The 16,360-nt window shown below is 41.6% G+C and overlaps 1 protein-coding gene across 3 annotated transcripts in view; it reads left to right on the top strand.

The window, feature by feature from the left end:
- The window catches only part of gpc3 (glypican 3), a 135,105-nt gene that overhangs the window by 1,418 nt on the left and 117,327 nt on the right, over window positions 1-16,360 (top strand). For 2 of the 3 annotated variants that reach the window (XM_085419879.1, XM_085419897.1), the window contains exon 2: window positions 8,990-9,151. In XM_085419879.1, coding sequence (XP_085276005.1) covers window positions 8,990-9,151 — 162 coding nt within the window. Of the gene's footprint in view, window positions 1-5,399; window positions 5,546-8,989; window positions 9,152-16,360 lie in introns of those variants that run through there. The other variant, XM_085419888.1, reaches the window with a different exon arrangement.

Genomic DNA, 16,360 nt, shown 5'->3' with positions numbered 1-16,360 from the left:
AGGGAAGTGCTCCAGGTTATCTGTTTTCTCTCCGTTCGCAGCATGCAATACTCCCACCTGATTCAAAGAGGGGTGTTTTTTTTTTTTTCTTTTTTTTCTTTTTGAATAACACTAAATGTTCTGTAAACATGAAAGAGTGTGGCGAATCGCAAAATACTTCAAATCAAACAGCAGGAGAGAGAGAGCGCGATGCACTTTGAAGCATATTTTGTCATGCTCCTTCTGCCATATATTAAGCTCCCATCGTGTAAGGTGCATGCAGCCCTAACCGCTGAGCCCTACATTTCTCCAAGCATCCATGTTTAATCACACACCTTGCACCTAGGCCATCAGGCGTTTTATCTGCCAGCCAAAGGGGAAGCTAAATATTTCTCTTGGCAGGCAATGAGAAATATTTAGCCTTCCCAAATCTGAGGCTAGGCAGACCAGCTGTCTGTGCACCATCTCTAAGGAATCAGTCTGAGCTGGACACTAACAGTTCATAACCATTACTTTCACTGGAATCAATTCACCAATCAGCCATAGAACAATCCATCACGGCCAGCATGGTTTGGTTTACTCATCCTCGCTGCAGGTCTGTTGCAGATTAATTGCTTGGTTTATGGCTTATACAGTTCTGCAGAAAAGGTGTTCACAAGCGTGTTAAACCTAATGTTCTGCTTTGGCTCCCTGAAGTCTGCTGATTGACTAAATGTTATGTCGGATATAAAAAAAAAAATGTTTGTATCCCCTGTATCTATGATAGAGGTTAACAGTACCCTCAGTGATGCTACACACAACTGATGCTCCTGGCAATTTGTTAAAAATACCTTGTGCATGGAGGAAACATCTAGAAGTTTTATTTGGCCTTGAGCATTTTGGCAAATGGAAAAATATACTGTACATTAGGTCCTAAATATTCAATAATACTCTATAAATACCCCCTTCTCAGCAAAACAATAGCACTTTAAGTATTTTCTCCCGTTAATCAACTGTGCAAGCTGAATTTTCTGAATGCGTTCTGCATTATATTGTTTCAATGCAAAACAGCAAGAGATAAAAAAAAAAAAAAAAGAAATCAATCACTTTCAGCAAAGCAAATATCAGACAAACTCCAGGGTTAATATACCCAGTTAGAGTTCTTTCTCCAACATTTAGATTTAAACGTTAGAAAAATAAGAGTGTACTGTAACACAGCTCCCAATAAAGTATCTATAGTACATCCCTCAAGCTAGATTTACCAGCATGAAACTGTTATTTTGACAGCTACTGTAAACTACAACAACAACAACTGTAAAACATCACTGTACTGATGCAAAGACTGTAACACAGCATTACACTTGCAGCACTTTATTCTGTCTTCATTCTGTCTTCAACATTTAAGCACCGGCCCTGCAGATAAATGTTTGTGATTTATCGCTGTTAACCGCTTGGCCCATTGCTAATCAAACTCTAAATACCATTCTCAGTTTTCAGGAAAACACACCAGTCAAAGTCAGAGTGGAAAATAACTAATAGAACCATCACAAAGCTGCTGAATTAATGATTTCCTCATAAACACCCATGAGTCACTGCTGTAGACAGGTTGGAAATGACCATGCTTCAAGTCTTTGTCACTTACTTCTTCAGTTCTTTAACACTGACTGAGCACATTGCCGTACATCATTTCATCAGTTTTTACAGCATTTGTATTAAAGAGTAGGCCTCTGTCAGTGCACCCCAGGATGGCTGTGGCTACAATGTAGCTTGCCATCACCTGTGTGTGAATGGGTGGATGACTGGATGTGTAAAGCGCTTTGGGGTCCTTAGGGACTAGTAAAGCGCTATATAAATACAGGCCATTTACCATTTACTTATGACTAATGAAGAATTATGTAACTGTACCTGTATGGTGACAGGTGTCTCTCACGTTCACTTCATGTCTTTTGAAAAGAAACTGAAGTAATATAGGAAATTAAAAATCCCAGATGTCCTGAAATATCTGCAGTCCCGCTGTATCACAGATACTGGGACGGATGGGATTTGATTTTGGGCTCGCGGTAGTGACGCTGAATGGCCCCACAATGCTTTATGTGCAGTGACCAGTGCTGGTCCTTAACAGATTTTAAGCACTCTGTAAAGATTTCAGAATGAGCGGCTTATTGGGCATGCTCGAGCTTTTGGTGGAATTTCCATAACTCTCAAATCTTCCACTTTTGTCCTAATGAGCTGACTTTATTATTATTAGTATTATTTTTGGGGAGGACATGAAATCGGCAGTCACTTTTCACACATTTAGTACATTTTTGACCTATTTTTGATTCATTTTTGGTCATGTCTCATCTATAATATATACTCACCATTAATTCATGCTGAATAAGTTGGAGTCACAGCTACAGCTGCTTGTCATGCAGGCTGATATAACACGAGTTCTCCGATGAGGCGCACAGTAAATGAAAGATTGATGAAATTACTTGTTGAAGGTGGCTAGTTGTGATCCGACTGAGGGAAGTATAACTTTTTGCGTGCGTGCGTGTGTGTGTGTGTGTGTGTGTGTGTGTGTGTGTGTGTGTGTATGAGTGAAATGTGAAGTGGACTGTATCGATATTGAGTATAGTGTAGGGGAGGTGGCTGATTCAGAAACATGTCCGCAGGAAGGCAGAGCAGAATTTCTAATAATGCTGCATGTGGTGCCGGAGGGGGCAAAAAAAGCACCAAAAGACTAAAGTTTTTCTTTCCAAAAGTGTGATTCAAAAGAAGTGAGTGCAGAGGAAGATTACAGCAGGCATATAGAGGGGAAAAAATCAAAGCTTGGCACATCTGTAGGAGTAGTACCACTCGTGTCTTTGTTGCGGCTGTTGCTGTGGGTGGTTGGATTGGCTGAAGGTGAAATGGAGGCTGGGTGTCGGTTCACTCCATCGTGTCATCACATATGTGTGAGGCGAGGCGCACAGGCAGCGCTGAACACTCACCCCGGGACATGAGCGAGAAAGCGGCTCCACTAGTGACGGCGCTGGCTTGATGATGGGAAGACCTTTTGGATCTCCGACAGCGGCGGTGGGACCTGATTCATGAGAGCAGCGTCAGATACTCACGAAATATAAGAGTAACACTTGTGTGCTGGAGGCTGAGATCCAACTAGTTTCAGCAGAAAATCCTGCAAAGAGGTCCTGCAAAGGAGTTTTTTCCTCCTCCTCCTTTTGCTGTGAGCTAAAACAATTATAGCTTTGTGTTGCTTTATAGTTCTCAGCAGGATGCCATGCAAAAAGGTCCCAAATGCCCCTGTTTTAGAAATGACAGCAAATGACTAATAGGTGGATGAGTCTGATTTGAAGCGAGAAGCCTTTCCAGCTGGTTAAACACCGATTCATACTTGGTTTTATTCAGTTCTTCCTTTTTGAACGGTCCCACTTTAAAGACAGGAGCCTTTTGTTTACTGCCTCATTGTTATGTGCAAAACAAAAAGGAAAAAGCAGAGAACAATGTTGGGCACTTTCACATTCCTGCTTTCAGCTTTCAAACCATTGCTTCATCAAATGGTTTAAAGTGGAGCAGCTCTAAAAATACTTAAAGCCACTTTAATCCCCAGTAGTTAATGATATTATCACTCCTTAGGTTGGTTGTAAATGGCTCTATCTTTAAAAAGTGACACTGGCTTATTTTGCCCCGGAGAGGTAGCCACGGAGTCCCACGCGCTTCCACTCGAAACTAGCTGTTGTATAATTTATGCTCATAATGAACGGCTTTTAGCATATTCTATATTTTAGTACAACTTGTTTTTTCCCCCATGGTCGCCATCATTAAGCTTGCATAGTGATAGCTTTCTAATTGGTGCCGAGAAACTTAGACACATAATGCACTGTATCTGTTCCCCTGACTCTGATTTCCCGGGCTTGTTAAAGATGTGAGGACTCCTCCAGTGTTTGTGTGTGTTAGTGTGAGGACAGGGCCATCGTTTCCAGCAGTGGCCTTTCAAAGGAAACTTTCTGTGAGGGGTAGAGCAGCGAGGATGGTTAGATGAGGCTGTGACAATCTGAAGGGCGATCAATGTGTTTATAAAAGGCATTCAGAGACACTCATAAAAACAGCAGCTGTCCTGCACGTCGAATTACCCGGCCTCCTTTCACAGTATTGATTGAAAGCACGCAGTAATTTAAAGGCGCCACCTTGGACCGAGGTTGCATGCTGGGGAAATTTACATGTAAATTGCTACCTTGTCTTTCTTCATTTTGCGGGAGAGAATTGGCCATAAGGACGCCCAAAATTGACCAATTAACCAATAACAGGCTGATTTTAAAGTTGCTCACAGTGCCCAGGAGCTGTTAAGCTCAAGGTAGGTGAAGGAAAACGAGCTCGGAACAAAAGTGCGCGCAGATGAAAAGGAGTAAAAGAGGAAAAATAAGAAAGCAGAGGGGCGAGAAACAGGGATGGAGCCTAAAGCAAAGGGGAGCAGGAGGAAGCTCGTTCCCCAGTGATGTGTCAGTCAGAAAGAAAGCTTTATTTAGACGGTACGATTTTGTTATTTCTGAAACTCTATGGGGGAATCATCTCCCTCCCGAATCCTTCGCTTATTCCCTCAGTGCTGTGGAACTCGTGTAATGAAACACATTTATCATCTGCAAAACGACAAACGGTGCAGATGAATCTGCCTGTTTCGCCGGAGATAATTGCTAAATCCCCGTCTCTTCTCCGCTCAGGCCGCGCTCGCCTCACCTACGGCGCTATTGACAGCTTAATAATTTTGCCCCTGCAGTCTGAAATTAACTTGATCTTATCCGTCAGGAGTCTTTTGTCCGCATTGATTTAAGATATTAAGCCTGTCAGTATGCACACAAAAAGGTGCTGGGTGACAGCTTTATTGCCTCTTTTGCTCATTAGACTGTACACCCTAAACCCTGATGGGAGTCAGGGGTGAGCTGGGAGTTAGCAGAAGCTGTTCTCTGTTTAATTCTGCAGCGATTCTTAATTATCAAGACTGTCGCTCTGTTGCATCTCCCGGTAGTTTAATGTGCACCGTGTCTGTGTCTGCATTGTTGCAGCCCGAGCCCGCTACTAAAGATCTATTCTTTTGAAGATCTCACAGAGAAAGAGCCCCGATCCAATAGAGACACTCACTTTTGTTATTAAGATAAACCCTCTGCCTCCACAAAAGCCTTTCCTCCGTCTTTTGACACGCCAGCTATCAAGACTTTTCTGATTCGCAATCCTAGCAGCCCCCCCTTCCTCCAAATTAATCTCACTGCTTCCGCCTCCTTATATCCTCGCACCCAAAGCAGCGGCAGCCAAAGCTGGCAGGCTCCCCTGACATTTGTTTACCGTGGCATCAATCAGGCCCTTGTCACCGATGCCTCTCAGGGAGGCAGATCCTGGAGACAACTCCTCAACGAGGCTTTGGCACGTTACCACTGCAGCCTCCACTGAGCTCTCAGCAGCCATGTGGGACAGAGAGGCTGAGAGGGGGAAGCACCGAGGAAAGGGGTTTTCACTGGAGCTGCTCTTTGTATCTAAACACTGGATGGTTGTGTCCTACTTATGTCTGACTGTCCATCATTTTCAAGCAGAGATAAGGTGGAAATCTTTAAACTTTGTAAGTATTTGGACAATTATGCAGATTTGTAATTTTGCAATGTTGCCTCTCTACATGACAATAGGGGATTTTAAACCAGTCAGTTAGTTTCAGCTTTAATTAGGAATTAAAGCCTGTTTTTATACACAATCTCCCATTTTCAGAGGCTCAAAAGTTTTTAGAAAATTGGCGGAAACCGATATTACTCTCCTTTATGTGGACAAACGTTCTGATCTCTACAAATTTTCAACATGAAGGTTTTGGTTTCACATAGGAATCTTAAATTTTATTTAATTTTATGATCAAATTCTAACTTGAAATGGGGTTTCTGCGGCCGAACTAATCTCCTACTCACTCGAACTCCTCCACTGCCTCTTTTTGTCTTTATAATTTTTTATGTTGTTGTTTTTGTCTTGTTCTTACTGTTTTGATTACTATGTAATGTTCTTTAAGTATTTGCAAAAAAAAAAGTAATCAGAAAATTGACTGACAGGGAGTTTCATGGCCTGATGAGGCCCTTTCCTTCATTATTTTATGACAAGATAAACAGATACACTTCCAGTGCTGAACTTGCATATGACCGCTGTCGAGAGGCCATCATTTGGTCGAAAGATCAAAAGAAACAAGAGAGATGGCAAAAACATGTCCAAGTCAAAAATCTGGTGCTTTAAAAGAAGGAATTCACCACCCAGCTCAGCAACATCAAACGTGAAGTGAAAAAGGTGAATGATCACAGAATTATTTCTATGATGAACAGCTTCACAACATCTAACCAACTGAAGAACCCTCTCAAGGAGGTGGGTTAACTATTCTCAAAGTTTGCAATCAAGAATGGAGCAAATTATTAGACGACTCAAAATGCAGAGGATTTACAACAAGGTGCAAACCACCGATTACATTCAAGAACATGAAAGCCAGATTAGATTTTATCAGAAAACATTTAAAAGAGTCTGCACAGTCCTGGAAAAACATCTTTGAACAGGTGAAACCAAGATTAAATTGTAGCACAATGAAGGGAAGAGAAAAGTATGGAGACTGACAGGCTCATGATCTGAAACACAACACATCATCTGACAAACACGGTGGAGGCAGTGTTATTGCATGAGTGTGTATGGGTGCCAGTGGAAGCAAGGTCACTAGTGTTTATTGATTATGATACTGCTGATATGACGTATCAGGATGAATCGTAGCGCATGCAGGGCCGTAGTCTCCAATCAGATTCAGCCAAATGCTGCAAAACTGATCAACCAGTGCTTCACAGTTCAAATGGATAACGACCCAAAGCATCCTGCAAATGCAACAGAGCAGCTTTTCAGTTATTAAATGCAAAAGATAGGCAGAAAGACTCACAGACAAACAGCAACTGAAAGACAGTAAAGGTCTGGCAGAGCATTTGGTGATGTTTATGGGTTCTACACTCCAGGCTGTCACTGACTGCACCGGATTTTCATCCAAGCACTAAAAACAGTCCTTATATTTGCTCCTTGTGTTGGCTCCACAGTGTGGTGGTTAACACATTTTACTGGCAAGCAAAAGATTGCCGGTTGCAGGTGGAGACACAAATCTACTTTGGGGCTGAATCAGGAAGGCCACCCGGTGTGGAGACTGATAGGTCTATAGTATAAACCTATTTGCTGGAACGTTAAGGACAATCTGCTACACAGCAAAAAGCAAGACTCAAGGCACCAAAGTTCTCTGGTTACTCATGCATGGGAGACCTGGCTGGAGCCAAGTGTCGTTCCACCACTTGACCTCTGTCAGACTCTCAGCCAGGCTCCCCATAGCACTCCTTTTATTGTAGTTACATGAATATGCATAGGGTCATTAACATATAGCATCTTACATAGGTATACATGTGAACAAAGAATACTGTGTGTGTGTGTGTGTGTGTGTGTGTGTGTGTGTTACTGCTGATCAAAGGGTCATATAACATGAAGGCAAACATCCTTGGTCAGGAAGAGGGTAGACACCCCCCCCCCCCCCCCCCCCCCCCGTGAGGAAGTCCAGCAGTTCATCTAAACAGAAAAGCACTTAGACTAGAACAGACGTAGCTACGTTAATCCTACCATAAAACAATTAAGACAAGATGCGACCTCTTCCCATGCTCCCAGGATGTAGGTGTGCATTCTAGTGGAATACACACCAAGCCTCTGTAGCCTGTTAAAGATCACACAACTTATCACTACACAATTGATTATACACCTCTAAGAATATATGGTTAAATGTTTCCTAATACAAATGACAATAATAAAATCTAAACCCAACAGAGACCACTTGTGACAGCTGAAAATAGCACGCATCAAAAAGAATCCTTAAATTTAAAACGATGCCACGTTGTCCAGTTACTTTTGAAGCTCTGAAAATGTGGAACTAAAAAAATTAAAAACACTGTAATTCATATAAAAATGTCTGTAATTTCCAAACAGTTATTTCAATATTTTTTAAGCCCTCCCCAAATTAACCCGATCTTCTGTATTTGTGTCACATCTTGACTGTTCAGGCTAAAATCCACTGTGGGTACACTGAACTTTAGCTCAGAAAATATGATGCAAAGCATTTATTTAAAGACACAGATATTGTGTTGTTTCCTCTTTATTAATGTGAACTCTTTTTATCTAAAAAAACAAAAACAAACAAACAGATTTCACACTCCTTTTAGCATGACCATGACTCGAAGTTTACTGAGTTTCACAGTGGCGGCAGGCTCTTGTTTATCTTTCCTGCTTTCCTCCTGTGTGGGATTAATTGAATTAATTTCTTCGAAGTGTTTGCTCTTTGATCAGGTCGTGTCTGGCTACATCGCCCCTCTGAAACATCCCTGACACCCCAGTTTTGCTTTCGCAGGCTTGAATGCGTCGCTCAAAAAGGAGCTCGGGGAATCCAATTATTTCTCATAGGTGTAAACAACCTTTAGTGTCCACAGCCAGGTGAACGAATGTTGTTTCACTGCCTTCAATCTTACTCGTGGCTGTTTTTTTTTAATGTGTATCCATAATGAAAGCATGCTGGAACCTAGGTTTATTTGTCTGCATGATGCACTGCTCCTGGCTCTCATCTTAAGTCTAAAAACACAAAAAAAAACATACTTTTTTTGATCCTCGGAGTGAAAAGTGTAGCCTTGAGTGGAGGAAAAGTTTCTGTTGACCAAATTGATCTCTGAGGAGAACTACACAGCTTTAGTATTTTGCGCGAATGTGGATCAAAATGACTTATTTTTAAGCAGCAATTTATTTTTGACTTGAGCCCGGCTACATAACACAGCCTCTACATAATAATCATACGCTCATTAAGGCTGCGGACTCCGCTGGAGATATTTCTTAGTTTTTGCATTCGGAAAATGCTGCTGAATCTATTTGTGTGTGTTTGTGTGTCTTTTTTTTCTTGAAAATTAAACACCAGTGGCTTCGCAGCTACTTCCCTCTGTTCATCCAGACTACCATCCTGTCCCTGCTGATTTCCTGCCAGGTGCAGATCTGCAGGTTTGCCAAACCAAAGGCCCGACCTGCTGTTCCAAGAAGATGGAGGAGCGGTATCAGGTAGCGGCGCGCAGCAATATGGAGTCTGGTCTGCAGGTTGTCAGCGCACAACTCAAACGTCTCATCATCCAGAACGCCGCGATATTCCAAGGTAAGCAGTCTGCACAGTTCATCCAAGACCTGCCTCGAAGAAAGACGAGATAATTTCATCTGGCACGCACAACAAAAAAACAACCCAGTGTCACAAATGCACACATTTAAACACATAAATCAACAGTGTTCACTTTCTTGGCTACAATTTTTTTTTCACATCGGCAGCTCACTCCTCCAGGCAGTGAGTCACGTATAAATAAAGCTGTAGCAAAATGCATACAGACAGGAGGCTGCTGTTCAACTAAATGTTGGAATGGCAGCGACGCGTTGTTTAAGTGACTTTAGATGTAGTGTGGTTTTCTGTGCCAGACATGTTGCTCCAGAAAGTGACAGCCTCCTGAGATTTGGCGCACTGCAGTTGGCGATGACTGTTATTCACAGGGAAAGAGAGAGAAAATCCCCCACGACAGTCAGCAGCCTTCCTGGAAACCTGGATGAGAGCGGTCAGAGGAGGCGCGCTGCTAGGACTAACTCAAGTGAACAGTCGCATGCAAAATAACAACTCGGGGACGCGAAAAAAAGACGTAGATTTTGTCGAAGGTGCAGGAAGCAGGTGAGTGACTGAACAGTGAAATGAAATACCTGGTGTAGCAGGTGCTACTCAGGTGTGCAAAGACTATTACAGTGTCCGAATCATTCTGTTAAAGAAAATGTACGATGCTTCTGTGTTTTCCTGTTGAAAATTAGATGAAAAGAAAAACACTCTTGGAAAGTAAATGCAAAGTTATAACCTGCAGTAGGTAAAGGTGTTTCCTCCTGCTTCTAGTGTATGCATGGTTCAGTAGTCCAAAATAGTCCAAACTATGACATTTGTCATGCTAAAGCCAATATGTACAGATAAGATCTTCACTCTGAGAATAAAGCTTAAAATACGACTGTTATCCAAGTATTCCTCTCAGCCGGACTGGACCAGTGAAATTATGAGTTAAACGGGTAAAATTACAGAAAAGGTTATGATAGTTCACTGTCCAGATTATCCTGTAATTATAAAGTTTTTACTGTGAACTCACTGACCTATTAACCGCCCTCAAAACCCCCCAAACCCAGACATTTTGATATACATGGCAGAAAAACTGAAATTTTTTTGTCATCGTTTAGCTATTATTTAATTACTCTGGTGAAGTATGAATTTTAATGCCTCTTTATGAATAGAATAAGCTGTAAAAGTTACAAAAATACAGGCAAAAATCTATGCACTCCTTCACATTTTCCGGAGCTGCCCAGCTGGCCAGATTGGACTCTTCACTTGGCTGATTCTGGCCCCTGGGCCATATGTTTGACACCACTGCTCTACATGGATGCTTTCAGGTGACCTGGGAGAGAAAAAACAGGCAGTGAAAAGACACTGCTTCTGGTTTGTAAGATCCTGGGCATCGGTTAAGAACTCCTGTCACCAGTCAAAAAGAAGGGAAATTAAAATCTCAATACGGCCACGTCTCAAGAATGACAAGTTTGACAAAGACCACTCTCCAGGGGAGAGGAAGAAAAAGCGGACAGCAAAAGAAGTGGCTGGATAACATCAAAGGAACTATTAGGGCTGATGCAACACAAGTCCAGGCTAAGAAATGAGACAGACATAGAGAGAGCTGGCCGGTCGTGTGACTGCTGTGGTGTCTCCACAGTACGTGGGATCATTGGACACATGCATCGTAAGAATCCTCCAGAAGCCTAGATTATCCACAGCACACTCATTGGCTAATGACTTGTGATTGACAGGTAATCACAATACGTCTTCTAGTAAGGCAATAAAGCAGAGGTGTCAAACTCCAGGCCTCGAGGGCCGGTGTCCTGCAGGTTTTAGATCTCACCCTGGGTCAACACACCTGAATCAAGTGATCAGGCCTCTGGGGAACTTCAGGACATGTTGAGGAGGTAAATCAGCTGTGTTGGATCGGGGAAACATCTAAAACCTGCAGGACACCGGGCCTTGAGGCCTGGAGTTCGACACCAGTGCAATAAAGTAACGTGTTAGTGTACTACATGCAGTAATTACATTACAATTGTAATCAGATAAAAAGGAAAAAAAACATGAAACATGTTTTTTCTTTAATCAACTGATTTCAGTTGAGTGGAGATGCGGACATTGTTTTTATTTTTATTGCACTGCAGGAAAGAGCACAAAGTTCAATCGGCACCCAGGACAGAAAAAGAACTTGTTGTGCTGCAAACAGACTCTTTGCAAACATCTGCAGAAACAGCATGCTAACACAAAGCTAGCAAAAAAAGCTGAGTGACTCCCAACCCCAGTGACGAGCACTCAGGCTGTAGGCTCTGTTTCTACCTGCTCATGTTTCTAAAGTAGAGTCTCTGTGATGATTACTTTGAAGTCTCTCTGCGCTGGTTTTCAGCTTTGCTTTGCGTTCATACACGAACAATGAAAGAAAGATCACACGTGTCCTTGGCAGGACGGCGATTTCGATCAGTGTGTGGAACTGTAGCCTAACTGGTAATTAGGTTACAGTGTGTATCAGGTCATTTTACCAGACAGTAATGTACTGAGTAGTGTGATGAATCTTCCAGGGAATAATGAAGTTACGTACTTCGTTACTGTCAAGAAATGTGATGTGTGCTACATAACATTTTCATTTAGTTACAATCCCAACACTGCCAGTGAGCGAGTGGTTTCACAGTCAGAGTTGTTGTTTTAAAAAAAGAAAAAACCAAGATGGCGACGGCAGAAATGACACAATCTCACTTTGAATGAAAACTTTACAAAGTGGTTTCAAATGAGCTGGACGGCAACAAAGAAACACACTGCTCGTTTCTCTCTGTCGCCACGCTATCGACAGCTCTTTCGAAGTATCCCTTTCACTTTTAATGTTGAGCTTTTGTTATCGTGCTATGCAGGCCTTTTCAACCCAGCAAAGCAGCACTGTTTACTGTCTCGGGGTTTCCAGTTGAAGAGGGACTCACTGGGCCAACTTTTTTGAGAGTACACACTTATGGGCTGTGAAATGCGGCACCATCCTGACACGCCAATTAAAACTTGAGGTTTAATGGGGACCGTGGGGTTTGCTTGACTTGGTTGTTTCACACTAACAATGTTAGAGATTGCCGCTGTGGTTTGGCTGCTCTTTCCTAGAAGGGGTTCAATAATAATTGCTTTAGCATAGGGCTGGAGAGAACTCCCCAAACAGCCCACGGACTGAAATCCTTTTAACATCCTGGTCTTATCTGTTTCCCTCAACTTCATTTTCATCCTCTCTGTCTTCTCCTCCTTTCTTCTCTATCTCTCTGCGACCCTGCCATTCTCTCTCGCCCTCTCCTTTCTGTATCGTTCAATCTGCTCAACTTTTCTCTCTCCTTCTGTCTTCCCCTCTTTTTCTATCTTCCTTTCGCGTTGGTGCGACTATTGGGAATTGAGTGCATGCCTTGTTTGCAGTCTTCTTTGCAGCTCTCTGTCTCTTCTCTTCAGCATCCACTTCTGCCAGAGATCAAAGGGCTCCCCCTCTTCACTCCTCTGTCTCCAATCTCTCCATCCCTGCATCCTCCTCTCCTTCCAGCTCCACCTGCCTGCTCTGCTTTCCCAAGCCTCAGACTACACCAGAGTTTTCACCCTTTTGAAGTGAACTTTTGCAAACAATGGAAAAGTAATGGCTCTGTCTATCTTTGTCTTTTAAGTAGTAAGATGACAGGCCGCCTTAACTTTAGCTTTCTTTAGGATCAATACCAGGAAATAGGTAAGGCATTAGGAATTGTGCTTTGCGCATGTTTCAAATGCCAGTTCACAATCTAATGAGCCTTAGCTGATCTCTTTATAGCATAGCAGGAAAATACAACATAATGGATAAAACACCGCATCCTCTCTAATATGACAGATGATTGGATTTCACTTTGATTCGCATTAGCGCGATCATACGGCCGTGTTCGCCGAGATTGCCTCACGTTCAGCGTCTTGATGATGTCAGTTTAGTTTCAAAATGAGAATCTGTACCCTGCGCAGGATGCACAGCTTTAAATCTAATCTTTGTAACGAGAGTCTGATCTCATGCATGCTGAGAATTTAATTTGGTAAATAAATCATGGAGTTCAATATTTCTGACGAGTGCATTAGTATGTGATGTTGCACATCGGTGAACATGTTTTTTATTGCAGAGTTTGGAGTGGTGAGAGTAGATGATAGTGATTAGGGTAATTTGAGAGTCTTTAAAGGGGCATTGCATAGATTTTAAACATAGAGCTTGATCTATGCTTTTCACTAGTAATAACACATCTGGTGAAAGTTCTCATATACGGTCCCACGTGGCTTTTTAGCAGAGGTGTGGACTCGAGTCACATGACTTGGACTCGAGTCAGACTCGAGTCATTAATTTTATGACTTTAGACTTGACTTGAAAAAATGTTCTAAGACTTGTGACTTGACTTGGACTTTTACACCAATGACTTGGGACTTGAATTGGACTTGAACCGGTTTACTTGAAAAGACTTGATATTTCACCCCAAATATAAAATTTAACACGCATATTATATAGAGATTGAAAATGTGACGTCATTCACGGGTAGAACCGCAAAGGATTCTGGGAACTCGTGGCAAGAAGTACTAGCGCACGCAGGCTTTCAATTAAAATCAGTCACACAGCGATAAAAAGAAACACAAAAATGTCAAGAAGCTGTTGTATTATTAACTGCAATAGCCGGTCGCATGACAGCCACGGGAAGCCGACGGGTAAAGAGATCGGTTGTTATCGGATTACGACGTTTAAGAGAAATTGTTCGAGCCATGTTTCCGAAGTGACAAACAGGCGACGGATGGCCTGGATTGCAGCCATTCAAAGACCAAATATAACGTCCCAGAACACTCCAGCTCACAGGTTAGTCTGCTCCAAGCATTTCCACAAAGGTCAGTCTGCTGTTGTAGTTAATACGTCACTTTCATAACATAATTGGTGATATAGGTTACAAGCAAGTCTGGCGCTGAACAGAAATTGTCGCGCTATGCTCCTTTATTTATTGTGCATAAATAGTGAATTGTCCTGACACAATATTGCGTTTCGCTTCTGTTATTATGGTACATTGACAAAAACATATACTTTTATTCACAGGATAAAACAGGTTTTTTGTATCACTAATTGCCCAGTACGATTACAGCATACAGTATTATTGTCACTGCTACATTTCTGTGATGCGTACCAGAAATTATTTCCACTACTAATTAATTACCGTTGAGCTCAAAGGTCCTATTAATAAACGGTTAACGAATGTGTATTTATGAAGACGATTTGTGAGACTGGTAAACTTATGATACGTACGATGGTCTTTCGTTCTACACGGTGCATTTCAAGGTCCTGCACCCATCCGGCGGTAAACTGTACCTGGGCTTGTTGCAGTGACCTGAAGTTACTAAACTTCATGAGTGTATGCACTCACTCCAAGAACCGTATGCTTATAAATATGCATATAAATATGAGATAGCTGACTTCATCTAACTAGCAAATGTTGTCCAGGCTATGTTGGTGATACAGTTTTTTTTTAATGTGTATGATATTTTTGTCATGCGATTTTAAAGCCGGTCCTACAACCGCATCCAAGAATAACATGCAGCTTATCTCAGAACTGTCGGTGAAAATTATTCTTGGAGCTAGGTTTAATTGAGCTGCATTCTAAAGAGGTGCAATTTCACAATTTGTGTATATTTTCTAAGTTCACTATTTTGTCATGTGTTGAGAAAAACACAGATTTAAAAATTACATGGTCTAATATTTACATTTAGCATAACTGCAACATGCTTTTTTTCGTTTTTTTTAATGACTCGAAAGGACTTGAAATTCAAAATTTCAGACTTGTGACTTGACTCGGACTTTTACACCAGTGACTTGAGACTCGACTCTGACTTGCCTGACATTACTTGAGACTTGACTTGAGACTTGAGGATAAAGACTTGAGACTTACTTGAGACTTGCAAAACAATGACTTGGTCCCACCTCTGCTTTTTAGCCTGTCCTCAAATAAACATATAAATAAATAAACACGTGACATCACAAGCTTTGGGACCACAGACTGTATATAAAAGATAGACAAGCCTGGACTTCAGCATAGTCGCTATTACAAAATTGGACTTTTGAAACTGGGTGTGATGAATGTAACCACGACTGAAAACATACCCTGCTTTATCATTTCTTGTACTAACTATACTAATAATAATATTAAATAATATTAATAATATTAAAAAAGACTAAACAACAATCAGTGAGATCATAGGTTCGACTGCAAGTCTTTACTTAGGTCATGAGTCGATCAAATGAATAAATCGCATTTATACAATTGGGCTGCTTTTAGTTTTTTGCAACTGCCCCCTGCTGGCCATTAGAAAGAATGCAGGTGTAAGGAACTTACAGGAATTGGCCATGCTTTTTACACAGTGTGCAAAAAAAAAAGGTATTTAAAATTTTCAGTTGTATCTTTTTATTAGATTCGATTGAAATAAAGAATTGTATACTGGTAATACTTTTGATAATTTACATTTTAAAAACTTAATTCTAAGACACTCTGCAATTAAGTGAAATGGGCGTGTTCATAGTTTAAAGTAGATACGCCCCAGGAGAAGGAGGAGGGACTCCCAGTTGCTGGGAACTGGGTGATAGTCGGCCACCAGCCAATTGGGACATGTGGAGGCCACACCAATCTTTAATCTACAGTCTGTGTTGAAGACTTCAAATTAAACAGACCACCCATAAGTTGACTATCTGGGTTATAGAGTTACAAAAACGTGGTCTCAAGGTCCTATCTCTATAAGTCTCTCATCAACACAGGCATGTAAACACTAAACTGTTGCATAAGCCCTTTGAGTGCCCTGTTTTCTGACTGCTTGTGCAATCATACAGTCTAGACAATTTTGAAAAATAGTGAGAAGATAATGACGGCTTCTCACAGCTCAAGCTGGCAACCTTTTAATTGCTTGATTTGTGTGACTAACACTCGAAAGCCCCTGGAGTGCTCGAATCACGATTCAAAATAGACAAAAGAAGAGAACCATCAGATTTGAGGAGCTGGAATTAGGAAGAATATCTGAAAAACTAAAACACTTAGTGTGGGTTTGATTTTATAGCATCCAGCTGACAGTGACCAAACACTGATGTTGTGAGTGCTGCCCGGGGCAGTGAATTTATCATTTTGGTTAGCTGCTTCAGCACTAAAGTTCTTAAGCGGACTGTCAGCACTAATTAGAATGAACTTTCAGGTGTGATTTTGAGTTGCACATGTGCGGTAA

Source organism: Rhamphochromis longiceps, linkage group LG2 (assembly GCF_057381845.1).
Source record: "Rhamphochromis longiceps isolate RC_006_pf linkage group LG2, R_longiceps_female_GT1.1, whole genome shotgun sequence".
NCBI classification, from domain to species: domain Eukaryota; kingdom Metazoa; phylum Chordata; class Actinopteri; order Cichliformes; family Cichlidae; genus Rhamphochromis; species Rhamphochromis longiceps.
The sequence above is the reverse complement of the archived record's forward strand: the minus strand, read 5'-3'. Positions and strand labels throughout refer to the sequence as shown.